This window comes from Emys orbicularis, chromosome 7 (genome assembly GCF_028017835.1).
Source record: "Emys orbicularis isolate rEmyOrb1 chromosome 7, rEmyOrb1.hap1, whole genome shotgun sequence".
Classification (NCBI taxonomy): Eukaryota; Metazoa; Chordata; order Testudines; family Emydidae; genus Emys; species Emys orbicularis.
The window spans coordinates 4,140,710-4,168,359 of NC_088689.1; the positions used below are offsets into that span (position 1 = coordinate 4,140,710).

The window sequence follows — 27,650 nt, forward strand, 5'->3', positions numbered from 1 at the left end:
CCTTCCTTGGAAACGGTCCGAACCCCCTTCTCACCGGTGGTCACCGGTCTGCGTCTGATACGATGCAGAGATCCCAGCAAGAGGTGCCGTGGAAGAACCTCAGCCAGGCAAAGCTTTTTGGTTTTTGCCACCAGCTGAGCTGCTGGGGGAGGGTGCTTCACAGGGGTGGATCGTGTGGCAGATTCACGTGCAAGTTTGAATTTAGTCTGGGTAGGTGCAAAAGCACGAAAGGGCTCGCTGATAGGAGGCGGATCCCCTTTGTTTTCAAGGGGAAGGGCGTGCACGGGAAATCTCGCTTCTGTGATCCCGAGAGCAGGAAAAACAGCTTTCCAAGGACGGCCTGGGGTGGGACCCACTCCCATAGAACTCCATAGGAGCTTGGCCATTGACTTCCGTGAGAGCGGGATTTGAGCGCGTCGTTTTCAGCTTCTGCCGTGGGTACAGCTCAGACACCGAACTACCCCAGGCTGGGCTGTCGCCTTGGGTTAGCGATGGCGGCTTCCAGGCAGGGCTGGGGGGTGCTGCCGGGGGTATCGATTATTACCTGCTAAGCGCTGACCAGGTTGAAAGTAGGACAGTCGCAGGATCACTATCGAATGGATTGGGTAGAAACACGGCGTACAAGCGGCCAGCTGCAGAAAGTATGGCCTAGTGGTTAGGGCATTCACCTAGACCATGGGAAACTCCGCTTCAGTTCCCTCCCGTACTACTATGGGCTTCCTCTGTGACCTTGGATGAGTGTCTCTGGCTCTCAGTTCCCATCTGTCCAGTGCAGATAACAGCCCTGCCTTGCTCTCTTTACCTTGTTTGTTTGTTTCCCTTCTGTCTGGAAACTTAAAATATAGATATAATTTCTACAAAGTTTTAGTCCCTAGTACCAAAATCACCTCCCCCCAGGTCTGTGTATGTATTGTGCCCAGCACCATGGGGCCCTGATCTGTGATTAAATGCTACTGTAATACAAGGAATAATCGTGTGTGTGTGTGTGTGTGTGTGTGTGTGTGTGTGTGTGTGTGTGTGTGTGTGTAATGATGGCTGGAATTTTTATAGGCAAATCCTATTGCCGTTCAGTGAGATTTGCGCACCTAACTCCCCTCGACACCTTTGCAAGATTCCAGCTCCTGTGCGCTCACTGTGCTCTAGTCATGTTTAGATGAGAGAGAGAGAGAAAGAGAGAGAGAGAGAGAGCTTAGCTGAAATTTTCAAAATGGATTAGTGCTGTAAGGTCCCTCTGTTTTGGGGGTGCCCGATTTGAGACATCACAGGGTACATCTACGCTGCAAAAATCCCGTGAAAGCGAGTCTCAGAACCCAGGTCACTGACTGGGGCTTGCGAGGCTCATGCTATGGCACTAAAAGTAGCAATGTAGACGTTTGGGCTCAGTCTGGAGCCTGGGCTCTGAAACCTGGCAAGGGGTGAGTGGGTCTCGGGGCCCAGGCTCCAGCCCAAGCAGGAACGTCAACACGGCTACGTTTAGCCCTATGACATGAGCCCGAGTCTGTTGGCCCAGGCGCTGACCCTCACTCCCGTGGGGTGTTCTTTGTTGCAGTGTAGACGTGCCCCGAAAGGGGCCTGGTTTTCAGGAAGTGCCGAGCCTCCTCCACGCTTGTGCCCTGCAATTAGAGTTAGCCGTTTTCGCAGCGAGTGCAACCTCTCCTTCCTGCTCACCAGTTCCCTGCTCCCAGGCCTCGATCCTTACCAGTGTATCCGTCGGTCTGAACGACCCGGCGATTGGTTCCTGTCAGTGGAGCTCTGTCTGGGAGCTGCTCACAAGCTGTTGGTGGTGACTTAGAATCATAGAATCTCAGGGTTGGAAGGGACCTCAGGAGGTCATCTAGTCCAACCCCCTGCTCAAAGCAGGACCAATCCCCAACTAAATCATCCCAGCCAGGGCTTCGTCAAGCCATCACAGGGTACTTAGCGCTTAGGATCCTTGCACTGCCAGGTCGATGATGCGTGTTCCGGTTTGAACAAGCATTTGCGAGTCCGTCTCTTCCCGCAAACAAAATTTCACTCCTGTTCCTGATCGCAGGGGACCTCAACACCGCTAACCCGAATAAACATTCCCAGGTGTTCGCCCAGCCCAGACCAACATAGATCCTCTGATAATCCTCCGGTTACCTTTAATAACAGCTTGGTGTTTGTGGCCTTCCAGAGCATGATCCCATCCTTCCCTTATCATGGTTGGATCCCATCCTGGCTGGGATGATTTAGTTGGGGATTGGTCCTGCTTTGAGCGGGGGGTTGGACTAGATGACCTCCTGAGGTCCCTTCCAACCCTGAGATTCTATGATTCTAAGTCACCACTATCAAGCTAACCGTACGGCTACTTTTTTGGGGGGGAAATGATATGTGACGATAATAGAACAGGCCGGCGGGGAGTGCTGTGCTGCTGGGGGTTGGAGTACGTCCGCTCAGCCCAGGCTCCGATTCATTTGGGATCCCCACTGGCAGGCTACTCTGAGGAAGTAAAACAGTATTTCCCTCCATTCAGAAATCCATTGTGCTCTGATGCTGGAACCGCTTCCGCTTTCCGCCTGTGAACCAATGTATCGCCGGCTGCTAAGGAACCAGTTACTGCTGTGGTAACTATGTACGGAGTGAACAATAGACTCAGCACAGTGGGGGCCAGTCCTGCCAGGTGCTGAGCGCCCTGCTTTCTATGTGCTCAGCACCCAACTCCTCCAGCACCTTGCAGGACTCGGCCCTTGCCACGTTGGACTATAGAAGAGACTGTGTTAAGTGTTGGGGCAGCATCTCCTTACTTGTGGGGATTTCTGTGGCTAGTAACGTTATTTATTAATAAGACACTGTCAAAATTTGCATATAAAATAAGAATCCTTCCCTGTGTTACTGACAGCACCGGGAATTACTAAGCCTCAAAGAGTCTAAACAAACAGATCTGCTTTTCACCATTGATGCGGTTGATTCTCTTTTTGCGTTTCACTTGGCTGCAGTTGTGAAACTGGACCAGTCAGTTTCTCTCAGTGTTTCTGGTCAGTTTCACTTTTGGTTTTCATAGGCTACTAGCTTCATGTCCTTGTACTTGGGTTCACAACACCACAGGAGAAGGCTTAAATTTAAAACAAAACAAAACAAAACCCCCACCTCTCTACCCTGAAACAAAAAGGAAATAAAATGAAGATTATTAATCTTTTGTACATTTTGTTCCTCAAAATTCATGTTGTGGGGCAGTGTAAACTGGGTTTTTTTTTTATTGCTTTTTAAGGATAAGGGTTGTGTTTTTGTTTTTGTTTTTTAAATGGAATAAATTGATCAGCTGTCATCCCAGCAAATGGTTGCACCGTCCCATTTCTCAGAGAGAGGGCGTAAGGTTTCTTAGACTCTGGAAAATGCAAACAGATATCCAGACATCAAACAGATGCAAAGGGGCTCAGGTTATCCCAACAGGAAAGTCGGCATGAACTGTGAGACTTTGCTGCAAATCTTGGGGGGGGGGGGGGAATCACTCGTTAAGTGGTGAACCCTGCTGAGCTTGGGGGAGGAGGTAGTTCCCGAATTCAGAAATACCTGTTTGGGAGGAAGTCGGGGGAGAGGGAAGGGATATATTTTCCTTTTCAAAAATATTATTATTAATGGAGATATCCTATCTCCTAGAACTGGAAGGGACCTTGAAAGGTCATCAAGTCCAGCCCCCTGCCTTCACTAGCAAGCCCAAGTACTGATTTTGCTCCAGATCCCTAAGTGGCCCCCTCAAGGATTGAGCTCACAACCCTGGGTTTAGCAGGCCAATGCTCAAACCACTGAGCTATCCCTCCCCCCCATAGCTAAATATACCAAAAGAACTCAGTCCATATTACAGAGAAAGGAAATTGCTCTCATCAATACAGCAAGGGGTGGTTTCTGCCTATATTTTTTATTATTGGAACTAGTTGCGGTGGGTGCAAATACCTCTTATCCCATTGTACCCTCAAGCATTCAAAATCATGAGTCAGGACCCCCAAAATCAGAGATTGGCTTCTGAATCATGAGCTGTATCAAACCGTCATAAATGTCAGGTTCTTTTATTGGTCTTCTGGTGTCTGAGTCTTTAGATCATTCTTATGACGCATTTTCCAGCTTTTCTCTGCACCAGTGAGGCCTGGGAACTTCAAGCAAGCAAGCGAGCAGTGATTCTCATGTAATCACAGGATTCCAGGACCTGGGGCTTTAGATGAAACACCACATATTGTGGGGCTTGTAATGGAATCACGAGAGTTGGCAGCACTGCGTGGAAGGGTTGAAAGGAGGAATAGATAGATAGGGGTTAAATAGTTAAAAGAGCTGCAACAGGACAGGAGAGATCATTAAGTTGGTCTGGCCTTTCCAGAGGCTTGGGCCGAGAATCGAACCCAGATCTTTTGCATTGCTACACAGCGCTAACAGCTGTGAGCCGGTAGACCTGCTCCGGGCCCCGTTCTCACGGTGGGATGTAGAGTCCTGTTGAGGTCAGCCGGAACTTTTCCTGCAGGCTCCGGGGGGGCCTGCTGCAGGATGTGTGTGGGCACTTACGATGGAGCTGGAGTGTGGGAGAAGAACCAGGGCTCAGGAGCGGGGAATGCGAAGGGGATTCTGCATCGAGGTTGCTGAGCGGACACAGCCCCCGGAGCGTCATGGGTCAGTTGCCTGCAGCGTGAGAAACCCAACCTGTGCTGCACAAGGTCTGGGTGGGCCTTCCTGGACTGGATTGCTGATGGCGCTGCACCCCTCCCACACTTAAACTCCCCGGCAATCAGATGACTGAACTCTGGTTTAACTACTCCTTGCTAGGAACCTAGATGTATCGACACCAGTGGCAAAGCTCCCATTGAGTTCCATGGAGCCAAGATTTCACCCACTACTTTTATATTAAAAAAAAATAAAATCCTACTGTCCCCACAGAGTCGATGACCACGCCGCATTGATCGGTCACCACGGAGATCTACAGGGTTCTGGACTCTCCAGAGTCGTCGGTGTTAGGGGCTCTGGTTGTGGAGAGATGTCCCCCTCAACAACATATTCCTCTTGCTGCGTGGCTAGAGGCTGGGTGTCACGTCTGAGTTCTTTGCAGCGTGATGCATGTCTTCTTACAGAATGTCCGTTACATGGGCCACTGAAAGAGAATTGAATGGGGCCGTCCGCTTCCTTCCTTGCTCCGGCAGGCTGGCATGGTGGCCTCACGAAAGGCTTTTAATCAGGCTGCTGCGCCGTTGTACGGCCGTGGGAACGGCCGAGGTTACGTGGTGTGCAGCTTGAGGCCAAGGCTTGGAACGGGCATGCAAGCAGGAGCTGTGCCGGAGACTGTCCTGGGGGTTCTTTAGCGTTCCAGAGAAGCTTGCGTTGCTCCTGTTTCCATGGCTGCCTTTCTGCTGCAGAGGCTGTAGTGGCTTTTTGTAGAGGTTTCAGAAGCGCTCGGCTTTCTGGGAAGCCCCTGAGAAGTGATTTTTTTCCTCTGAGGGGAAGCTGGGGATGTGGCAAAGTTTGTCAACTCCTGGCTTGGACAGTGGTGATTCATGGTTAGACCTGACTTCCCAAGGGTATTCCAAAGGCAAAGAAATCTTTTCAAGCAGTGAGGTAACCTTGTGAGCAGATGCAGAGGGGGCCAGCTCTCCGGCTGGTTCCCTGCGTGTTGATTGAGGAGAACCAGGAGCCAGTCATCAGGGAAGAAGTGACCCACAAAAATCAGCAGGGTCCTTTGGACAGATCTTGCATTTGATGAAGATAGTTGGCTTATGTCAGCGGCAAACATTGCTTGGCATGGGATTGGGAGAATCAGACAGCCCGTCGTCCGCTGTGAGTGAGATATGCCGCTCCAAGCGGGCTGCGTTGTTTAGGAGGGAAATGCCCACATGCATTCCAGCTTTGACATTGACCCTGCTGGAAACCTCCATCTCCTTTCACGGCGATTCCCAGTTCTTCCCAATAGTCCGGCGCTTGTTCTGGGTGTGGAGTGGGAGCCATTGATGTGGCTGGCAGTAAGCAAGCGTCAGGATGGATCTATTTTCTTGGACGTCTTGGAGCCCCATGGGGCGGCAGAGAAAATGTGGGTGACGCTGGTCGGTGGCGCTCTTTGGTACAGTGCGAATGAGTCCAAGCAGGGAGGCTGAGCAGGGATCTGTCTGTGCCTTGTGCAATGCAGAATACGGCTCTAGTTAACGCGGCTAAAGGACTGAGCTGCAGCTTGTAACTTTCCCATCAGTCAGTGGCCTTTGGATTCCATGTGGGGAAACGCCAGCTATTGCCTTCCGGAGTGTAAAGCACCTTATAGGCCTTTACATCCAGAACAGTGACCCCGAGTCCTGAGCAGGCCTTCACCGGGGCTCTGATCCAAAGTCGCTATGTGTCTAAACGCACGTGCTCTTGGGATAGGTCCCAGCTAACTGGTCCACCTGTCCAGACCTAGGGGGCTTTACCCTGGGGTCTGGCCAAGCTGCACTCAAAGAATCATAGAAGATCAGGGTTGGAAGGGACCTCAGGAGGTCATCTAGTCCAACCCCCTGCTCAAAGCAGGACCAATCCCCAACTACATCACCCCAGCCAGGGCTTTGTCAAGCCGGGCCTTAAAAACCACTCAGTGCAGGCTCCAAGGAACGGGCACTCGCAGGCTCCATAGCTGCATGGTTCTGTGGCTTGCAGAAGGAGGGAGAGGTCTGGCCCAGACTGAGCAGTGGTGGACTGGATCGCGGACACTGCTAGACTGGGGAGCCAGGATTAATATGCCTCAAATCTTCCTGTTGCCTCCTGTGTGGTTAGTAATTGTACTTGGGCTTTTTAAAGGCCTATGACGCAGAAGGGGGCAGTTCATATTCCAGCCAGTAGAGGGGAGTGATGAGGGGGGCAGTGAAGCCCAGTGGATGGGGTATCGCACTGTCAGGGGACCGGGGCTCTGTTCCCAGATCCACCACTGACACGTGTGACCGTAGGCAGGTCACGTCCCCTCCCTGTACCTCCGCTTCCCTTCCCACGTGGCCTTGTCTGTTGAGATGGTGAGTTCTTCAGGGCGGGGGCACTCTCTGCGTATGTACAGCACCTAACACAGCAGGGCCCTGCTCTCCCTGGTGGCCAATCAGTGCTACTGCAATATAAATATTAATAATGCTGTAAGTGTGTGTGTGTGTGTGTGTACACCCACAACCTCCAACACCAGTTTCTTACAACCACCTAGAGACACACACACACCAGGGGCACCAGAACGGGGGGGGACCAGGGAGCCGTGGTCTCCCCACTTTTAAAATGGAAAGGGCATAACCATAAGAGCAAGCGATGGGGGGGGGGGAGGAACGAGCAGGGGGGTTCTTGGGGGAAGAGGCTGGGGGCAGGGCCTCGGGGAAAGGGGCAGGTGGGGAAGAAGGGGCAGGGTGGGGCCTCGAGGGGGAATGGGGAGCGGGGGCTCAGGGAGAAGGGGTGGGGAAGGGGGGGCAACCCCCCCACACACTTTTAGGGTGCTTCTGCTGTTCCTGACGCACACACCCCACCCCCTTCCTGTTCATTGCGCATCTAGTCAGGCTCACTAGTGCTGGGAGTCAGTTTCAAGTCAGTTTCCCCCTCAGGTCCTCATGGAGAGCAGAGTGGGGGCTGCGTACAGACCCACTGGGGGATGCTGGTTTGATCCAGAGCCGAGATTCGGGGCCAGTTTGACCCGTCAGTATCTCTTGAAGGGACCGAGGCTGGAGGCGAAGAAACCCAAGAGGGCCCACTCATCTACTAGTGCTTGACTTATCCAAGTGTTAATGAGGCTGCAGGTGCCCCAGACCTTCAGAAAAACAAGAAACGAGGAGGCTCCAAATTCTTGCTTACGAATTAAGTTGAAGGCTTCAGCGTCTCCCTGCGGTGCAATTAATCGTGGCAGCTCCGTCCACCGCCTCTCTCCTGCTCTCCCTCCTCCTGCTTAGACCAGGAATTAATTACTTGATTATAAATCCCCGAGTGCTGGTTTATATTAGCAATAATCCCCTCAAAATTGGTCTTTGCTGCCATTTCCCTCCATGTCCCCGTTGCTGTGCCGTGTCCAACCGGTTTGTTTCCCAACGACCCCTCCCTTCTGCCTCGGTCATTAACGGTTAGGAGCCCAGCGGCTTTTTCTGATGGGATTAATGCAGGAAGAATTAAGGGCAAACGTCTGAGAATTGTGTGTGTGTGTGTGTGTGTGTGTGTGTGTGTGTGTTACGGGCAGGGCGCCCCTGACGTAGCAACTGGAGTTGCCCGGCGCTGATCCTATACCAGTGGCTCTTCGCTTGCCTTCTGGCAGGGATGCCGGGCCGCCGAGCCAAGCTGTTTAGCAGATGACTCATATGGTTGTAGCCATTTTTGGATTTCTAATTTATTCTGTCTTTTAGGGCGTGTGCGTGTATGTCTCTTCCATCTGGCTGAAGCTGGAAAATACACTGTCCTCTTCCCAGAACAAGGTTCCCCTGGTTAGAAAATAGAAGTTGCGTGCGGGGCAGCTTTGAAAATGTTCTTTCCTCTCTCATCCCTAAATTCTCAAGGACGGACCTTCTCTCCAAGTGCGCTGCCGTCGGGGGGAACCTGCCAGAGCTTCCTCTCTCACCGGAGGAGCCTGAAACCCCCTTTTTAATCAATGGGAAAATGTACCAGCCCAGCCCCAGATTCCACCTTGACAGTGATCAGCCTAGAAAACGTCTCATGATATTTCACTCCCCCAGTCAAAAAACCTCCTTGTGGTGGGAGTCGGATTTCGCAAGCTTGGTTTAGCTGAATCTTTATTATCCAAAAAACACGTGTATCAGAAATGAGGTCACCTTCTCCCATCTTTTGGGACGCATCTGAAATGCTGTTTATCTGCATTACCTTCGTATCGCCCATCTTGTTGTGTCTTTCGCTCTTTACACAACAGAAACAATGCGAAGGAACCACAGGGGCACAGTTAGGTCCCAAATAACCATGTTTACTAAATATACATGAACACGTGAGGCCTAGGGACAGACACGGCTGGTCTGACTAGTTTCTGGCAGTGTCTACAGCATAGAACCCAGTGAGCGTCACTAGAGGGCTCACAAGCTATTAAAAGGGATACTGCCTTGTTTCTATACACTGCACATTTTACTCAGATCAGCGAGGCGATACTATAAATAGTTCCTTCTGTCATCACCCCTGAAAGAATCGGGGGATATAGGGATTTGGACTGGAGGTCAAGAGATCTGGCACTTGTTCCCAACTCTTCCACTGACTCGCTTTGTGACCTTGGACATCTCTCTTTGCCTCGGTTCCTAGTGTATCGAATGAGAGTAACCTTTCTTTTACACAGCACTTTGGGATCCTCTCATGTAGGGAAAGGCCTCTAGAAGTGTAACTTAGTAGTAAGATCCACATATATGTAACACCCTGTACCGGGAGTTATGAGTGGGGATTGAACTTGCAAACTTCCGTACCTATGCATCAGCTTCTACCTCTAGAGCTAAAGGAGTAACTCAGTCAGCTGCTGGTGTAGTAGGCTCTTATCCTTACCAGCCATTAGAGAGGGCTACAACATGCTCAGCCAGCCTGTTAAATTTATTGCCAGTATTATTATTCCCTGGGTTCTTTACTTGGTTGCTTAGACACAAACCCTGACCCTGAATAATGGGGAAGTGGGGCTACACAGGAAAGAGGGAGGAGAATGGATGGGGAGCAGATGGGATGCACTTTTTTCTCCATTCGTCTTGTTTACCCTGTTACTCTTGGTAGCCCCTTCCGATTGCGTCAACACTTGTTCGTAACCAGACCTGGTGGTCCTATAGGAAGCGGCTGTGGCAAAGGGGACTAGTATGGGAGACCCCGGGAATACAGTACAGCCCTATGGTTCTCCGAAGGTCTGGGAGGGACAGTGGATAGATATCTTTGCGTATTCAGTGGAGGCAGCTGTGAGTGGAGCCGGCAGCTCCTCCCTCAGTTTATAAAGGTGTGCTGTTTCCTCCAGGCCAGCCGGAACCCCAGATCTCCTCCTGCTGGGTGCCAGAATGTCTGCCCCGCCAAACCCAGTCAGTACCGGCCCGTTGGGTAATTGTGATGGTCATTGTTGCTCGTAGCGGGGAGCCGAAACGCAGGGTCCTAAACAGAAACGGGTCAGACCCCACAGTGGCCAGGCCCGCTGCGTGGAGAGGGAACGCTGACCTTTCAAACCTGTTCCAAGGTGGTTTCCAGGCACAAACAGGCTTTCAGCCTAGAGGAGTTTCCTTATCAGCTCACGAAAGCCACCAAGAAAGAACCAATATAAAGTCCCCCGTGAGGGAGGAGGCGGGGATGTCTCTCTCGCTCTGTAAGACCCTCCCCATCGTCATTGCTACCCCCAAAAAGCCAACCAAGCAGAGACTGGCACTACAGAGAGGCTGCGAATCAGGGATGGATGCTGCCTGCTAGCTGGGGAGGGGTGCTTGGGATGGGACCTTGTAGATCAGGCGGCTCTGGGGAATTTCAGACCCCTGAACGGTTGACCCGGTAGCCGGCACGCCACCTCAGCTGCCCCCTTGATGTTGTGTAACGCCCGATCCCGCTTGCGTCTCTCCTCCCTCGCGTGCCCCTGCGGCTCACCTAACGGCCGTTTGCCCCCTGCTCTCTTGCAGAAGATGCTGATGAAGCAGCAGGACCGCCTGGAGGAGAGGGAGCAGGACATCGAGGAGCAGCTCTACAAGCTGGAGTCGGACAAGCGGCTGGTCGAGGTAGCTGGTGCTTTTCCCTCCCTCGTGCCCGCGCCCTTCGACCAAGGCAGGGTCTCGCGCGGCAGCAGGCACGAGCCAGTCCTCCCGCACCGGGGGCTGTCCGGGCATCGCCATCATCCTCGAGGCGGCTGCGGCTCCGTGGTGCTGGGCATGCCGGGGTTAGGGGGACGGAGGTCCAGACGGCATGGAGTTAACTCTCTGCTCGGGGCCAGGGCAGTCACCCCAGAGCAGAGCTGCATTGCTTGAGGATCCAGCAGGGGCCCGATGCTGGTGGGAGGAGGGGGCGCCCTGCTCAGACGCTGGGGGGCTGGGATGCAGCCGGGGCTGGGTTTGTCTCTCTGTGCCTCGTTCCTCAGGTGCCAGCCAGGCAGCCCTGGTTGGGGAAGTGGGGGAAAGTCATTTGGTACAAGAGCTTTTTGTTGCGGCTCCACGCAGCCCCTCTGCCCTGCCCCCAGCTCCATCAGGCTATTGGGGGTTCTCACTGCTCTCCCCCAGGGCCATGGAAGAGGAAGCGTGGGGGAGCATTGGGAGGTGGGGGAGGGAACTATCTTAATACACTCCAAGCCAAGCGGGGTGCCAACGCCTCCTTGGGCAGGGCAGGAGACCCAGAGGTGCGAGACCCTTATATAGGGACGTCGGGGGGGAAGCGCCGAAATCCACAGGAGAGGGGAGACTTCGGAGACGGAGGTTAATATTTTCCGTCCCCCTCCTCTTTATGGCCCCACGGCATGGCAGGTCACCCCCCTGGGGGGTTCAGGCAGAGCAGGGGGCTCGTGGAGCCTTTCAGCTCTAGCTCGCTGGCTCCGGGTGAAACTGACGGGGGGGGGGGGGGGTGTCTCAAGCCGGTGAGCGCGGAGGGATCTAGCCCCTCAGCGGGCAGGCTCGGCTGAGGAACCAAGGCCTGAACGGGCCCTGGAGGCAGCTCCCCTCGCTGGTGGAGTTGGCTGCTCTGGGGTGGAGTTGAGCCCCCATACACCCCCGGCGATCTGCTTGGATCTGGAGGGAATTCGCTATCCCAGCAGAGGCCATGCGCCTCCACAGCCGCCCTGGGACCTCTGCGGTTCCCAGGCTGCTCAGCTGCACGGCCAGGGATGGTCCGGCTGGCAGACGGCCCTGGAACTGCTCCTCCACCCATCACGGCCCTTCCCAGGCACGGCAGAGGCAGTGCACCGGGGCCTGCGGCTGCAGGTCGCATTGGCTTCTGGATGGAGTTAGTGCCAGGGTGGGGCAGAGGGCAGGGAAAGGCTGTTCTCTGGGTTGTTAGAAGCTAGGCCTGGGTAGGCGACACTGATTAATCCACTGTGATCACTCCTCAGCTCACCCTGCCAATCCCCCCCCGCTCCCCCGAGCCAGGAATGGAACCCAGGCATCCTGACCCTCAGGGCCACGCTGTTCCCTCCTGTAAATACCTCCACAGCCCTGAATATCTTGGTCAACGGGCTGAGGCAAAGGCGAAGGGCTGGCCTGTCAAGAGACAGATGGTGGGGAGTGGCGGGGCAGGCCAGGGATGTCGGCAAAGTACTAGCAGGCCCTGTCCCCGTCCCTCCCTCCGCAAGGACGGTGGGCAGGGCTCTGCAGCGAGCGGGCGTGGCGGGCGCTGACCCTGGGCGCTCTCTCCTCCCCCCCGGCAGGAGAAGGTGAGCCAGCTGAAGGATGAGGTGCGCCTGCAGTACGAGAAGATGCACCAGCTCCTGGACGAGGACCTGCGCAAGACCATGGAGATCCTGGAAAAGGCCCAGGCCAAGTTCTGCAACGAGAACGCGGCCCAGGTGCTACACCTCAACGAGCGCATGCAAGAAGCCAAGAAGCTGCTCAGCTCCGTCCAGGTCATGTTCGACAAGACCGAGGACATCAACTTCATGAAGGTGCCGAGAGGGGGACCACCTGGCCATGGGAGGGCAGAGGGGGAGCCCATGGGATAACGGGGCGGGATGGGGGACCTCTTGGGGCAGCAACTACTTTGTCAGGATCCCTGGCTTGAGCATACCCCCTCCCATCGTGCCCCCAGAACAAAGACACTCGAGTTTAGTGATGGGCTGGGAGCAGAGTAACCTCGTGATTCTCCCACGCCAGCTCTCCCCCGCCGGCGATACCCCCATCTCCCAGCCTGGAAGAGGAGGTGGAGCACCATAGGGGAGGGGGCTTCTGGGCAGGGGACAAGGCAGGATCGGCTCCTCCCAAGAGTCTAATTTTGGCCCCAGTCTCCCGGTGGCCAGCGTAGCTTTTCCAGCCCACCGGCCCGTTTGTTCGGCTGTGAGCCGGGACGCACCTCCGTCCTTGCTGTGGATTAGCTGGCTTCTCCTGGGGTAGGCTGGCAGTGGTTGGCCCTGCCCGAGTGGATCATCTCTAAACAGAAAAGGGGAACCCTCAGGATCTCCCACCTTCCTGAGCCTGGGTGGGTTTTAGGGCCTCCCACCCAAACCCCGATTGAGCTGGTGCACGAAGCGGCTCGATCCCTCTGCCTCACCTCACTCCCCGGGTGGATTCCGACTGATCAAGGGGCCCTTCCCAGCCTCGAAACTGGGGTGGGGGAGTGGCTGGGCCAGTATCTCCCCTCCCCTCACCCTCCTCTGGTGGTAATCGCCTGCTCGCAGACCCCAGACAGCTCTGCTCCTTTAAGGCGGATGATCAACCCCTGAGCTCCTGCCGCCTGTGCTGGCTTCCTTAGGAAAGAGGCTTTAAAGGAAGCTGGGAAAATCTCTGGCCGAATCCAGCGGATGAGCAGGAATTTACACCCTGCTAGAGGGGAGCGCTGGGGCCAGTTGCAAACACAGCCAGTGGGAGAGGCCACGGCCCCAGATCCCTTCCCAGAGGTGAATCCGAAGGCTGCTGTTTTGGGGAGTGGCGGTGAAGCTAGCTGGGGGGTGGGCACGACGGGGCAGTGCTGCGTTAGCCGTTCATCCCTGGAGAGCCTCCTGAACTGTAACACCGGTGCCAGGTGACTCTGTCCCATCCCAGCCCCTGGCGGGTGACTTATCCGCATCTCACGCCCCCCGCGGCAATTTGGCATGATCTCTGCTCAGGAGAGAGCCAGGCCTGGCGCGTGTGGGGCACGGGGGCTGCAGGTCCTGGGAGAGGTGCATCGGGACACAGCAGCCACTGACCAGGGTTTCTCCTTTCCCTCGTAGAATACCAAGTCCGTGAAAATCTTAATGGACAGGTAAGAAGCCAGTCTCTTGGCAACTCATGTTCTCAAGCAAGGGTGGGATTGGAGGCGTCGTCAGGCTGTGTTGCAGGGCTACGGAGCGTGGCTTAGACACAGGGCTAGGCCCCATGCGACCTGGCTTCTAGGCCCGTCTCTCACTCAGTGATGTTGGGCAAGTCACTTCCCTGCCTTGTGCCTCAGTTTCCCTCCTCTGAAAAATGGAGCTAAGAATGTACCCCCCCAGGGGTTTGGGAGGTTTGAGTCGTTGCCATGTGTAGAGTGCTTTGAGATCTTCAGAGGAGAAGCGCTGTAGAAGTAGAAAGCGTGGTGGTTGTATGATCCGGAGCCGTTATCTGGGGTGGGGAGGAAGGTGGGGAGAAAAGTCACACGCTCTCCCAGAAGAGCGAGCCCTCATCAGAAGGGAGCGAGTGCAAGACGCGGCCCTGTTAGCTCAGTGGATCCATCCCTGGGCCTAATGACCGGCACTGCGAGGACTCGCGGTCGCCACCCCTGCAAGGTGCACCTCTTGGTCTCTCCAGCATGGTCCTCGGCTGCTTGCTGGCTGCAGAGACGCACGCAGGGCACCCGGAGGAAGTCCATGCCCTAGTTGTGACATGGCCAGGCCTGGGAAAAGCCCTAACAGATACATTCGCCTCCTGCCCAAGGGCAGCTCCGAGGAGAGCCACAGACTGATTTGGGAGGAGAGATTAAAAGAGCTGGGAATGGGGGGCCGTGATCACAGGCCATAAGACCCCCAGAAGGGAGGGGGCCACTGTCGGATGGTACCCAGGATCTGACTGGGGCTAATGGGCTGAATGGAAAGGAAACGCAGGCTGGATATCAGGAGCGACTTCTTGCCTGTGCCATGTCCGGCTACGGGGGCGTCTCCTAAGGGAAATAGCGCATGGGGGTTGGGGGAGTCGCACCACGGGGCCCTTTTAAAACTAGGCTGGCCAAAGCCCTGGGAAATGGCGCCCAGGAGAGGGACTGGCTGATGTAAAGGCCTTTCCGTCCCTGGCCAAAGCGGAGCTAATTGCAGATGTTCCGCAGCTGTCAGCCTCTGGGAAAGGCTTGGGGAGAGATGGGAGCCGGGCAGAGCGTGGGGGGGTGAGGGGAGAGGAGGGGAAGCTCGACGCTTTTAATGAGTCCTTTTGCTTTCCTTGCCGGTTCCTAAAGGACCCAGAACTGCACGGGCGGCAGCCTGCCGCCTCCCAAGATCGGCCACCTCAACTCCAAGCTCTTCCTGAACGAGATCGCCAAGAAGGAGAAGCAGCTGAGAAAGCTGCTGGAAGGTGAGGCGTCCCTCTGAACCATTGGCCTTGTCACGCAGCGCTCTGCGCCCTGAGATCGAGATGCCGGTGGCATCCGGGGAGAGAGAAAGCCGGATCTTCCCTCCCCCCCACCCCACCCCGGTGTCATAGCTCTGAGGTCAGCAGGGTTAGCCCAGGGCTGGAGTCGATCCGCTCTTTGCAGCGTGGTGCTGACAGACCATCGCTCTGCATGTCCAGGGTTACCAAAGGAAACAGGGCAGCTCCCCAGGCTAAAAATGTGCAGGGGATTGAATGCACCGGTGCTTGTGCGTTAATTGCATGAGGGTTTAAATCAGCCCAGAACCCCTTCGTGACCTCTGATCTCTGCGTCGCTGCAGTAAAGCCACAGGATCTCCAGTGGCTTTGCTCCGGATTGATGCCGGTGTGACCATGATCAGGGTCCGGCCCTTTGTGCGTGAAGGGGGTTTACATGCAGGAAACGGCCCTCTGTATTTTGTGTGTCTCTGCAAGGACGGCAGACCCATCAGGAAACTTCCCCTGCCGCTCTGCTGCCCTTCCCTGGGTCTGCTGCAGCCACCAGGCAACTTGCAGAACTAGCCTCCAGCGCAGGTTGTCCTGGGACTATGATCTGGATCACCGGGATGAGAGTGTTCTGGTTTAAGCAATCACTGAGGATCCCAGGGCCCTTTTCCCAGGGCAGGTGATCGCGCCGGTGCTCTGGCCCAGTTGGAGAACTGCCTTCTGCCTCCCTACATGCCATTTCCATTGGTTATGGCGTCGTTTGTTGTGTACATACAGTGCCATGGGCACGTCTGGGGCTTCACCCGGCCCAAGAATCTTCCAGGCTAACGTCGAGTTAACCCAGCCCGGAGGACAATGAACAGGGTCTGGCGGGAAGGCATGGGGGAGGATGGAGGATTGGGCAGTGGTGATGAGAGCTGCTCACGGGCGACTTCCTGTCCTGAAATGCTGTGCACGGCTGCTGGCTGTACCAGCTTCCCCGGGCGCCCCCCTGACGGCCGAGCAGGTTTAGAAATCAAAAGAGGCGGCGCAACTCCGTGCCAGGGGCCCACGCACAACCGCTGCGCCTGCGCCAGGGTGCATTTCAGGTTTGCTTTCTGCAAACGTTCGTGCCAGTAAAATGCACTGGCTCTTGAAGGCTGCTCAGCATCCAGTACGAAAGGGGACTGGAGTGAATTCTTTGAAATAGATGCTAGTCTTTTTAATTGCTCTCTCGGCTCTCCCAAAGTAGTGACAGAAAATGGCTATGCAGGCAGGTGACTTTCCCACCCTGTTCCAATCACAGAACACACACAGGATCTGGGCTAAATTTACCTCTGTCTGTCTCTGGTTCCCATCACCATGGTATCTGGGCACCTTCCTGCCATTTGCCTTTAGCATTAACTTAAATAACAACAAAAGAAACCTCAACTGGCTGTCCTTGGAGTTTGTCCCTGCAGGACCCCTTTATCCCTGTTCTGAGTTCCCTTTGTCTCCTTTCATAGCCCTGGGTTGGAGCTAATAGGGCCCACCTGGTCTGGCTGCCGAGGTGAGTCAGCAGACATAACTCTGCCTATCTGTTAGCAAGAGGTCTGCGCGGGCAGCTAGAACTTGGCGCCCTGTTACAAGGTAGAAATCTGAGTCCGATTCTTCTCCTGCAAATGGCTCTGGAATCAATGGTGTTACTCGGAATGTCTGCTGTTGTGCCCCTTTAGGTAAAGAGGAGGCAGAAATCCTCTCTAACGGATGTAGATGGGATTCTGTATTGGAGCTGCCGGACACAGACAAACCCCATGGCTTCCTCTAGTTCCCAGGATAATTAACAGCCCGTGGTGGCTAGCATTGCCACCAGGCAGGGGCTCCTGAAATCATGGCCTGGGACTGCAGAGTGTGCTTCACACGCTGGGGTGACTGAGCTAGCCCCAGATCTGGCTTCTCCAGGCTCTGTGGTTCTTGCCTGCCCTCCCCCACTGCCTCCTCTTGCTCCTAGGCCTGCCAAATGGCTGCACTACTAATGCAGAGTGTCCCTAGCCAGCGGCTGCTCGGCAAGGAGGGTGAGGTCATGTTTGGCTGGTGTACGGAGCCCTGCATTTCCAAGAGACCCAGCCGGGGTTCGCCTTGTACGCTGGCCGACATCAATGCAGCTCCGGTGCTGGGAACGGGCTTCGGGAGGGCTGGAACCAGACCGTGGCCCTGTAATTACAGCTTTGACCACGGCTCTGAAACCAGCTTCCAGCTCCTCCTTCCCTGTGGGCCATCGCCTCGGTGCAGGGGGCAAATTCCATCCCTTCTCTTTGGATGGTTGCCCGAGGGTGCGGACTCCAGCTCCCTCCCTCTGGATGAGTGCGGTGATTGGTGGGCCCGATTCCAGTGCCCGCCCTCTCTGAAGCATGGCAGCGACGCCTCAGGCAGGGCTGCAGTCTGCAGGGAGAAGGGACAGCGGGAACGTCAGCACCTGCCTCTCGGATCATTTCTGCAGCCCCCCCGCTCGCTGGGCTCTTGGCTGCTTCCCAGATTGGACCACCATGGTCTGTGCAGGATGGAGAGCATCCTGGAGAGCTCCTGCCCGCAGGGAGGGACTGGTACCGATAGGAGTCCGCAGGTCCTAGTGGGCTGGCCCAGGAGAGCAGATGGGGTGGGGGTTGCCTCTTCCCACTAGCTTCGGGTGGGAGACAGGATGGCCTGGTAGGTCTCCCCCAAAGGCCTTGATGCTTTATTGGTCCCAGCCTCAATTTTGCCTAGACTGCTGGGAACGGGAGGTCCCAATCTAGCTGGATTGGCTCATCCTTCCGAAGCCAAGTTCCTGACAGTGTCTTAGTTGGGTGAGACCTGCAAATCCAAGGCTCAGCATGGGCAACAGCTAAGATCCTCTGGAGTGTTTCCTGGAAGCTGCAGTTTGCCCACGTGTCCTGGGCCAAAATCTCCTCTCTGCTTTGTTGCTGAATGTTAACTGATCTGCCTGGCCGCTTGCCTCCACCCCAGAAGCAGTTGCATGCCAGTGGTGCCGTGTGTAAAGCATCACCCACTGGCGATGGGCCAGGCTAGAATTGGTTGGGAGACCACCAAGGGCTATTAGATGCTGCCAGAAGAGCTAATTGTGATTCAGTAGGGGGTGCTCTCTCTTCCAAGTCAGTACTGCACCAATGCCCTAGGAGGCGCTGTGCCCCCTTCCCCACAGCTACAGCCCCGCCCTGCCTCCTCCCACCCCTGCTCGTCCCCCTCCTCCTCAGCGCCTCCTGCCTGCTGCTGAACAGCTGATTGGCGGTGGGTGGGAGGCACTGGGGGGAGGGGGAGGAGCCAATCAGTGGGGCCCCCCAAACAGCTGATTGGCGGCAGGTGGGGGGTGCTCAGGGGAGGAGCTGATCAGCAGGGCCTGCCAAACAGGTGATTGGTGGGTGGCTGGTGTGTGCTGAGCACCCACTTTTTTTTTTTTTTTTTTTTATCTTGGATGCTCCAGCCACGGAGTTGGCGCCTCTGGTCTTGTTGTTTCTCTGAGCTGTTGTTAGTTTTCCCCTCTGGCTCCTGAATTCCAGCGGTGGTTTCTGATCTGGCTGTTTTTTTCTCTCTCTCCATCCAGGTCCATTCAGCACCCCGGTCCCATTCCTACAGAGCATCCCCATGTACCCGTGCCCTAGCGTCAGCAACTCCGGAGCGGAGAAACGCAAGCACTCCGCGGCCTTCCCCGAAGGCAGCTTTCTAGAGCCATCGTCCGGGACTGTGGCTAGCCAGTATATGAGCCAGGGGGCTTCCGCTGGCGAGGGCCAGTCCGCACAACCCATGGTGCCTTGTAGCTCCACGCAGCACATTGTCGGACTGCCCAGTGGCCCGCAGCCAGTCCACTCTGGTTCGGTCTTCAACCCGTCTCACTATCCCAATAGCACGTCATCTCAGCAGTCTGTGCTATCCCAGTACGGCGGACGCAAAATCCTGGTGTGCTCAGTGGATAACTGTTACTGTTCCTCGGTGTCCAATCACAGCGGGCACCAGCCGTACCCCAGGTCGGGTCACTTCCCCTGGACAGTCTCTTCGCAGGAGTACTCCCACCCGCTTCCCCCTGCTCCGGCTGTACCTCAGTCGCTTCCCGGACTTGCCGTGAGGGAATGGATTGACGCATCCCAGCAGCACGGGCGGCAGGATTTCTATAGAGTCTACGGCCAGCCTTCCACCAAACACTACGTCACCAGTTAACCATCAGACTCCCCACAGAGTGTTGTTAATTACACAGTCGGAGATAAAAATCCAGTTTTCTTGCTTTCTTTTTAAATCGCACCCAATTTTCTTCCTTCCCACCTCTGCGGAATTTGGGAGGCTCTTTTCTCTCATCTCTCTCTTTTTTTAATATTGGTTTTTAATTTAATTTTTTCAAAATTCCTCCCTTCGCTGGAAAAAGATGAGGACGAAATTAACGAGAAGAAATGAATGAGGTTTTTCAATCAGACATCTGGTTTCGAATTTCACACGTACTTACTACTTTTTCTGGTTTGGAAAACTTAGAGGGATGGTGGCTCCTTTTCTATTTCAGTGTCTGTGGGTCCTTTTTGGTTTGGTTATTTTTTATTTTTTCCTTCTCTTAAAAAAAAAAAAATTCTATCATTGATTCAGTAAGAAACGATACTTGTAGATTTTTGGGTTTGTTTTTTTTTAAAACAAGACTTATCTTTTTTTTGTGTGTGTGTGGAAAGGCCACTTATCATGCATCCTGGCATTTTTTTTCCCTTCTTTTGGAGATTTGTAAATACACAATGGCAGGAGATTTAATGCACAAACAAACAAAAACAAACAAAAAAAAAAAAGGGAAAAGAAACTTTAAAAAAAAAAAAAAAAAAGAATAAATAAGAAAAAATATTTCTGTTTTAGTTTCCGGGGGGGGGAAGCGTCGCCAAGTTGCACACGCCCCTTCCCGTGTATCGCTGATGCAACTTCCTGTAACAAGCACTTTGTATAAAAAAAAAAAAGTGGACTTCCTGCTATAAGGCACAGGTATTTATTCTGTAACCAATTTTAGAACACAAAAAAAATATTCAAATAAATGTGATCACTTAGTGCAAATGCCTTGCTTTGCTGCCCCTCCTGCCTCCCCCTCGCGCCCCCCCCCCCTCCCCAAGGTAACAGGGACCCGTCTCTGCTCCAAAAGAAGGCTGTGACTTCATTTTAAAAATAGGCTATTCTCCGGTTTGGTGGGTTTGTCTCTTTAATTCAGGTGTTGGAAATGACCTAAATGAGCAGTGCCCGGGTTGGGGGAACACATGCAGGCTTTGGGCCGCTCACGCTGATGTAAATCTGGAAGAACCCTTTTAAAATCAAGGGGCCCGATTCTGGTCTCGTGTCAGGCCCGATTCTGCGGCGGCTCAGTGCCTTGGATCGTTGCGGTTGGCCTGCTTCTCCGTTGCTTTGCACGCTTTACCCGATTCTCCTTTCATCTTACTCCAGTTTTGCCGTGGTGTCAATCCATTGACTGGAGCAGAGTCACTCTTCATTTGTGCTGGAGGGAGCGGTAATTCAGCCCCCTTGCGTCGGCCTTTTGCTCCTAATTCAGCAGAACACTTGAACGCATGCTTAAGTCCTGTTGATGTGACTTCCTTTGGGTGCTGAATGGGTGCCGTCCCTTGTTCTGATCTGGTCGCATTTCACATTCACTCTGGGAGGAGTACGTGACCACGCCTGGCAGAGCAGTGAGGGCAGCCCTTTGACTTCAGTGGGTCTACACCCGGTTGTAGGGGCTACTCCAGGTAATAAGTGCGTGCGGAACCAGGCCCTCATGCTGGTTCTACCCAGTGACGTAAAGTGTAATTACTCCTGATTCTCGCTGACGGACCGCGAGATCCGAATCAGACCCGTTTTCTTGTCAATATAACCCAGTCCCCCGGGGTGCTGTGTGAGAGCCGTAATTGGGCTGTAACGTTCTAAAAGCTGTGACCAAGCAAGGTTTCTTGGGGGATGGGGACAGGACAGAGATTGCCGTCCCGAGGAACTAGAGTGAAATATTGTTGGCTACAGTGTATGTAAGGATCTGCCTGCCTTTATCACGTAGCAGTGAACCCCGTATGGATACAGTTCAGAGCCGCCCTGGAGAGATTTAGGTCCCAGGGATGGGTGGGCGTTTCACGTCTCTGCTTTTTATAGCGTAGCCCGTACTTAGGCCAGCCGACCTGGAAGCTGTGGGGGCAGAACAGGGGGAGCCGTTCAGACAAGCTCTAATTCAAGTTGACTTCCACAAACCACCAAACTCCCCCGTTTTGCTGCGGAAGCAAGGTGGGAGGTGCAGCCGGTGAAATCCGGCTCGGCTCTGAGCTGATGCCTGTGGGTTTAGCGCCGTTGACTTCACTCTTGACTTACACGGGCGTTAGTGGCAACTGGCCTTGCCCACTCGGGACACCAGACTCCTTCCTGGAGGGACGTTTTCATTGAGCTCGGCTGATGTTTTGGCTTCAGACACCAGTGAGTGGGAGGGAGGCTCTGAGGTCCAGGAACATTTGTGGTTCCTGAACTGGTGACAGCTTCCCATGTTAGCCAGCGGAGGGCTGCGTGCTGGGAGAAGAGGCAGGCGTAGTCTAGGCTAGCACTGCAGAACCCAGGGTCTGGGCATTGGCTGCTCTGGCGCAAACAGAACCAGAGTCAACGCCTGGGTGTGTTTGGACCTGGAGTTCCCATTTGGGCCCCTCTTTGATCCACGCTGCCTATGCATGGCCCTCAATCCGCGCCGTCTCCTGGCTGGTCACAAACGGTATCGGGACCGGAACTGCAGCTGCGGCCTTTTCTTCCTGACCTGCCGTGTGCAAACGTGACGCACTGCTGCTTCTCCCCACTGGCTACCGACAGGCGCATGGGGTGCAGAAAGATCCTCGGGCAGGGGCTGCGTAGGCATGAGTGTACCATCGGAGCAGGGGGCCAGGGCAAGACGTTGTACAAAGGGATCAGATCCCACTGGGGTTTGCGTTCTTCTCTTCCCCGTTGCATTTGAACATGTAGACATGGAATAAAGGTATTTTCTGTCCCCCCTCGTTCAGCGTGTCCCCTCTTCTGGTTCTATCCTCCTCCTCCCCCCCCCGCCTGGCCCTTTCTCCTTTCCCTCTGGTTCCCAAGAGGCCAAGGTTTGCAGGCTGGCATGGCTTAGTGGAGGACTGGCGCTCGCCGAGGGCTGGGGCCTGCTCCCATGCTCCTACAGAAGTAATTCTGTCTATTACAGCAGCACCGAGAGGCCCGGTTGTGTTAGGTGCTGTACAGATCCTTAGTGAGAATCAGCCCCTGCCTGGAAGAACTCGTATCCCAACTACACAAGAAGGGTGGGAAGGGAACCGATTTGCCCAAGGGCACCGGCAGAGCCAGGGATGGAACCCAGATCTCCCGAGTCCCAGCCGCTTGCATTATCCACTGGACCCAATGGCTAAACTCTCAGTGTCTGTCTACGCTGCAATAAAGGACCCAGGGGACTGGGTCTCCGAGCCTGGGATCCAGCCGAGTCTGTTGACCCAGGCTCAGAGACCCAGGGCCATGTAGACGTACCCTCGTTGGCTTTGACGAGAGACCGATCGCGCCACTGGGTTCTCCCGGGATGTCCCAGCGGGCCGCGGCGCAGCTCCCCCCTCCGCAGAACGGGGTTTGGGAGTGGAAGCGGTTCCTCTCTCTCACGCAGTGCGAAATGCAGCGGTCGTTCCTCATTTCGGCCCTGATCCGGCGAAACACTTACATACGGAACAAAGTGGCCGTCTCTGCCCCCAAAGAGATCCAGGGGAAGGGCTTTGCTCAACAGGGAATACAGCTTGTCTGAATCCGCTACGGAGGGTCCAGTCCTTGCTTTACTCAGCTCAGCATGTCTGTTTACACCGGAGGGGCAAGCGGGATGGAGGCACGGAAAGAGAAGCCTTTACTTTCCCCCACCACAGGGAGCTGCTGTACTGGGAAGGGGGAGGGGAGGACACCTCAATTGCTGTTTCATTCGTATCAGGTTGGAGCAGGAATTAGTCCTATTGTGCAGGGAAGGCTTGTCCTTGTTGCTGTTTGAAGTCAGCTGGGACTTGAGCCTTTGGCTTTGATGGCAGCAGGGCCTAGCCCTAGATTTCCTCCCTTTTCCCTGGCCCATTATGTCATTGCTCTGTCCTCCCCCACCTTCCTTTCCTCCAACATCTGTCCCTCATGTGTTGAGCGCGTCTCCGGCTCTGGGCTGAGACGCCCGTGCAATGGCACGGTCCCATATGGACCAGAAGGCGCCCGGCTGCAGGCAGTTTGCTGCTGGCAGCTGCAAAGTGTTTCTGTCATGCAACCTGCCCCATCCGGCTGGTGTCCTCGGCAAGCGTTTATTGCCAGCCTGTGGGTTAGGGACGCATCGTGATACCTCTTGGAAGCCTCATCAGCCAGGCTGAACAGGGCATGGGTCCAAAACTCGTGGGGGCGTTTAAAGGAGCAGCTTCACATCCCTCACTAACCAAATAGCTAATGCGAGGAAACTAAAATGCGAGTTTGTATTGCAGTACATTGCCCGGTGTGTCTGGGCTCTGCTGCCCTCTGCTGGCTGCAATCAGCCCTGCTGAGCTCTGTGTCATAGGCCCTGTACTGAAAACTGCTCATGGGAGTTCTCTTTTAGCACAACCTGTACAGCCCTGTGCTTTTGGAGGAGAGATTTTTCCCTGACATTCTGGGTGATCATGGGGTACCGCACAGAGACCCCCAGGACGTTCTAAGCCACTGTGGATTTGCTACAGGAGCATTCTTCCCATTTTACAGTTGAAGAAATTGAGGCACAGAGATTGTGACCTGCCCTGGCCTTTGACTCCCTAGGTGACCTCAGCCAAGGAATTTCACCTCTCTGCCTCAGTTTCTCTTTTGATAAAATATGTTTTTTTCCCTCCTCTCTCTCTTTTGCAGCAGGTCACAAGTTTCTTTAAAGTCCGTATGCAGAGAACTATAGAGAGGTGGGTTTTTTTGCGGGGGGTGGGTGGGGTGGTTGATCTGTGATGGTTCTTTACAAAGGCAATGTCAGGCATCCAGGAGGGGCAATAGTCTAGAGATCTGTCTCGTAGAGAGTCATTTTTTGAAGTGGGAAAAGGCGCAGCGGGGAACCCTACTAACAGGTTAAATAGACACAGCCAATTAAAAATGATATTGTCCATCACTCCTTCCTTTCGCTAGTAATGACAGCGGTGAGTGTCAAAATCGAATCCTGGCAGCGCTGCTGTTTACATTCCCTTTTGCACTTGGACCGCGGGTCTGTCTCCCCGAGTCCTGTTTTGTCGCGTGTTAATGAACGTGATTGAATATGCTTGTGTACAATCAAGCTCCGACAGTGGGAAGTTGAAGCTAGATCAATTCAAACTGGAAATAAGGTGTCAGACAAGATGGTTATAATGGACCCTTCTGGCCATTAAAATCTACGCACCAAACATTTCTGCCCAGCCGTGGGGACAACCTGGGGTTAAGCACATCTAGTAACAAAGGGTTGTGTCCTGTCTACACTAGAATTTATTGACATGCCAATATGTGTTAATACACAGCTAAAAACTGACAGGTAGCCAGACCTAGCCTTGGCAGGTCAGTTTAGTATTAGATTTTTGTACAATTTCTTTCTTTCAAAAAGATCCAAAATCTGTATTTTTGTGCCAGGCAATGTTTCACTAGAGAGGGGTTCTTTACCCTTCTGCCTGTGCCTTTGTTTCCTGGCAGGCTGGGTAAGATGGTCCCACTTCGGTTCTCTTTGCACTTCCCGAGCAATCAGCGTTTGGTAACCACTTGTGACCAACTCATCTGCCCTGGTTACCACAGCTGCTTTTTCCACCAGCCATGCTGCCTGTGTTTGTCCTGGCAGTTTGGGAACACCTGGGCAGCTCTCCCATCCTGCAGGGCACAGAATGCCATGGGGGCGTGCAGTGCCGGGTGGAGCAGTGCCCCCTGGGACACCTTAGCTCACAGAGAGCTGGATGGACGGACACCCCTGGCCTCCCCGTCATAGACAGGTGGTTGGGGGTCACCTCCCTACAGCGGTATGACTCCAGGAAGACCGCCATGTGGCAGTCTTGGGCACAGCTAACTGGTGGTTCGTAGTCGCCCTGTTGGGAAGCAAAGCGTGGCTGCAGCACCCACGTTTCCCAAGGGATCACAGACCCGGTGAAAAGCTGGAGTGCAGACAGGGCCTGAGGGGAAGGAACGGAAATCCAAATTGGGTGTGAGGCGGATCTAGGGGCGTCCTTGCATCAGCCGTCTCCAAGGCGCCCGTCCGGGCTACATAGGGACTGACGGACACGTTCGTCCGACAGCTCCCACTACCCCAGTTCAGTGCATCTATGTGACAGTATTTATCCCCACACAACAGGATCTGCCCAAGCCTCCTCCGCCCACAGCCATGGCCCCATCAGTGCTGTCTGTGCTGTGCTATCCCATCCCATCCTGCTGTGGGCGGTGAGGTTACAGGTGCCTCTCACCCGCCGCAATGCTTTCGGGGCCATCCTCTCGCGCTGGGAGGAAAGACTTAGCCGATCACACAGCTACGCCTGGAAAGGACAGACACAACGGGACAGAAGCTGGTTAGTGATCTAGGCTTGGTCTGGAGTGACACTGTCTGGAGTGACATGGCCTGTCGGGGTGGGTGATAAAACCACTCCCCTGACCCCCCATAGCTATCACATCCCAGTGTGGACACAGCCAGAAGAGAGCTTCGGTGGGCAGAGTTAAGGTTGGCTGCGGAGTTGGTGCTCCTATACCGGCAGCAGAAAACCCCTTCTGTCAGCGTACGCTGCCTTGCCGCTAGGGGCCTAGGATGGCAGAGTTTCCATGGTGTAGTCATAGCCCCGGTGACCTCCTCTGCAGCAGGAATGAAGCAAACCTGGTGTGGTAGGATGTGACTCACGTGTGGAGTCGGCCGTGCTATATCCTGCCTGCACGCTCAGAGCAGTCTGCCTTGTGGCTGGGTGCCGGGACGGAGGCTGACGGGACCTTCCTTCCTGCCTTGCCCCCTTCCTTCCCAGCCAGCGGCCTGGCATCTCTTACCACGCAGCGAGGCCCACGCAGCTCCAAGCTGCCTTGAAGCCTGACATCATCATCCTGTTCCTATGTACTGTCCATGCAGGCCGGCTCTTGAGGCCGGAGGGAGGAGAGGCCACAACATTGTCTTGCAATGAACTTGCCCCCCCCCCCCGCGAGAACAGAATTCCCGGCATGTCAGACCAGGCACCACACAGGTTCTTTTAACACGGGGGTTGAAGCACAGCTAGGCTGAGGTCTGTTTTAAAATGGAAAATCTGTCAGTCCCTTTGCAGCTGGATGCACTTTGGCTTGTACTGGCCTGCCTCAGAGAATCCGACAGCCCATTACGCTGCACCCAGAGAGAGGATTTTTTTTTAAGCCTGTTCTGTTATTAACACATGTATCGAGCACAGAAGACGCTCATTGCTTTACAGTCTCTATATAGGGAGTTCGCTCACCCACGGCTGAAATGCAATCACCTCTGGGGTGGCTAGAAATATGGCCAGTTATTAACACCAGAGCCCGGAAGAATCCCATTGCTTTGCAGCCCCCGAGCCCGCTTCTGCTCTCGCTCATGCTGGTGTAAATCAGGAGCAACGCCATTCAGGGCAAGGGAGCTGCTGGTGTGAATCAGATCAGAATCTGGCCCTTTGTGTAAAGCGATCCCCATGGAAATGCAGCTAAATCTGGAGTGGAATGGGACAGTCATTCCTGCACTCAAGCCCGTCCTCTCTGTTCTACCCGTCGCTGGCTCTCGGAGCTGTTTCACAGCCCCAAGGTTGCTGCTGCTCCTGCGGCTTAAGTCCTCTGTTGCAAGGTTATTGTGCTGCATTCTCATCACTGCGTGCTGTGGAATGCGCCAGCCTCACCTGCTAAGCGTGGCCCAGGAGCTGGCTCCGTCAGCACTTCTGATGCGCTGCCTCTCAGCTGCTGGCCTTCCTCCCCAGCCCCCGCTGCCTTTTAATAATATATGGAGATCTACCTGTCTCACAGAGCTGGAAGGGACCCTGAAAGGTCATCAAGTCCAGCCCCCTGCCTTCACTAGCAAGACCAAGTACTGATTTTTTGCCCCAGATCCCTAAGTGGCCCCCTCAAGGATTGAACTCAAACCACTGAGCTATCCCTCCCCCCCAGCTCAGGCAGAGCAAAGGGCCCGGATGAGCACAACTCGGGGGAGGAAGGAGTGGACGAGCTGCTTGGAAATCTAGGCGGAACTATTGCATTGAGAGAAAGTGCACAAAGCCCAAGCTCCAGCTTGGACCCTGAGCTGGACAGCTCGAAAGTTCAAAGGGGGCTCTTCCGTGGTATTCTGCTTTGGGGCCATCTCTAGGCCAAGGCAGGGTAAAAGCAGCGTGACGGGAGCAGAGAACGTGGCTCGGGGCATTTCTACATTGCAGCCAGAGGGGTGACTGCAGCGCCCGTAGGCATTTGCCAGCTAGCATGGCTCACTAGAGCGGTGAAGATGCAGTGGCGTGGAGACTAGGACCTCAGGTAGGTACCCACCATTCTGGGCCGGCTTCTGCTAAAGCTGCCCCTGCATTTTTGCTGTCTTTAGCCCAGCTAGAGCTGTAGTCTTCCCCCCGATTGCACCGTAGCTAGATCCTGAACCTCTAACTCCCTCGGATGTCATGGAAGGTGCTGGGCTGA

General features: G+C 54.6%; 1 protein-coding gene across 1 annotated transcript in view; it reads left to right on the plus strand.

Moving 5' to 3' along the window:
* The window catches only part of TRIM8 (tripartite motif containing 8), a 54,202-nt gene extending 34,103 nt beyond the window's left edge, over nucleotides 1-20,099 (plus strand). Inside the window, exons 2-6 of the mRNA XM_065407190.1 lie at nucleotides 10,539-10,634; nucleotides 12,266-12,499; nucleotides 13,763-13,794; nucleotides 14,956-15,071; nucleotides 18,628-20,099. Of these exons, the coding sequence (XP_065263262.1) occupies nucleotides 10,539-10,634; nucleotides 12,266-12,499; nucleotides 13,763-13,794; nucleotides 14,956-15,071; nucleotides 18,628-19,238 (1,089 nt within the window). The 3' untranslated portion in view covers nucleotides 19,239-20,099. The remainder of the gene's footprint in view (nucleotides 1-10,538; nucleotides 10,635-12,265; nucleotides 12,500-13,762; nucleotides 13,795-14,955; nucleotides 15,072-18,627) is intronic.
* Nucleotides 20,100-27,650: the final 7,551 nt, after the last annotated feature.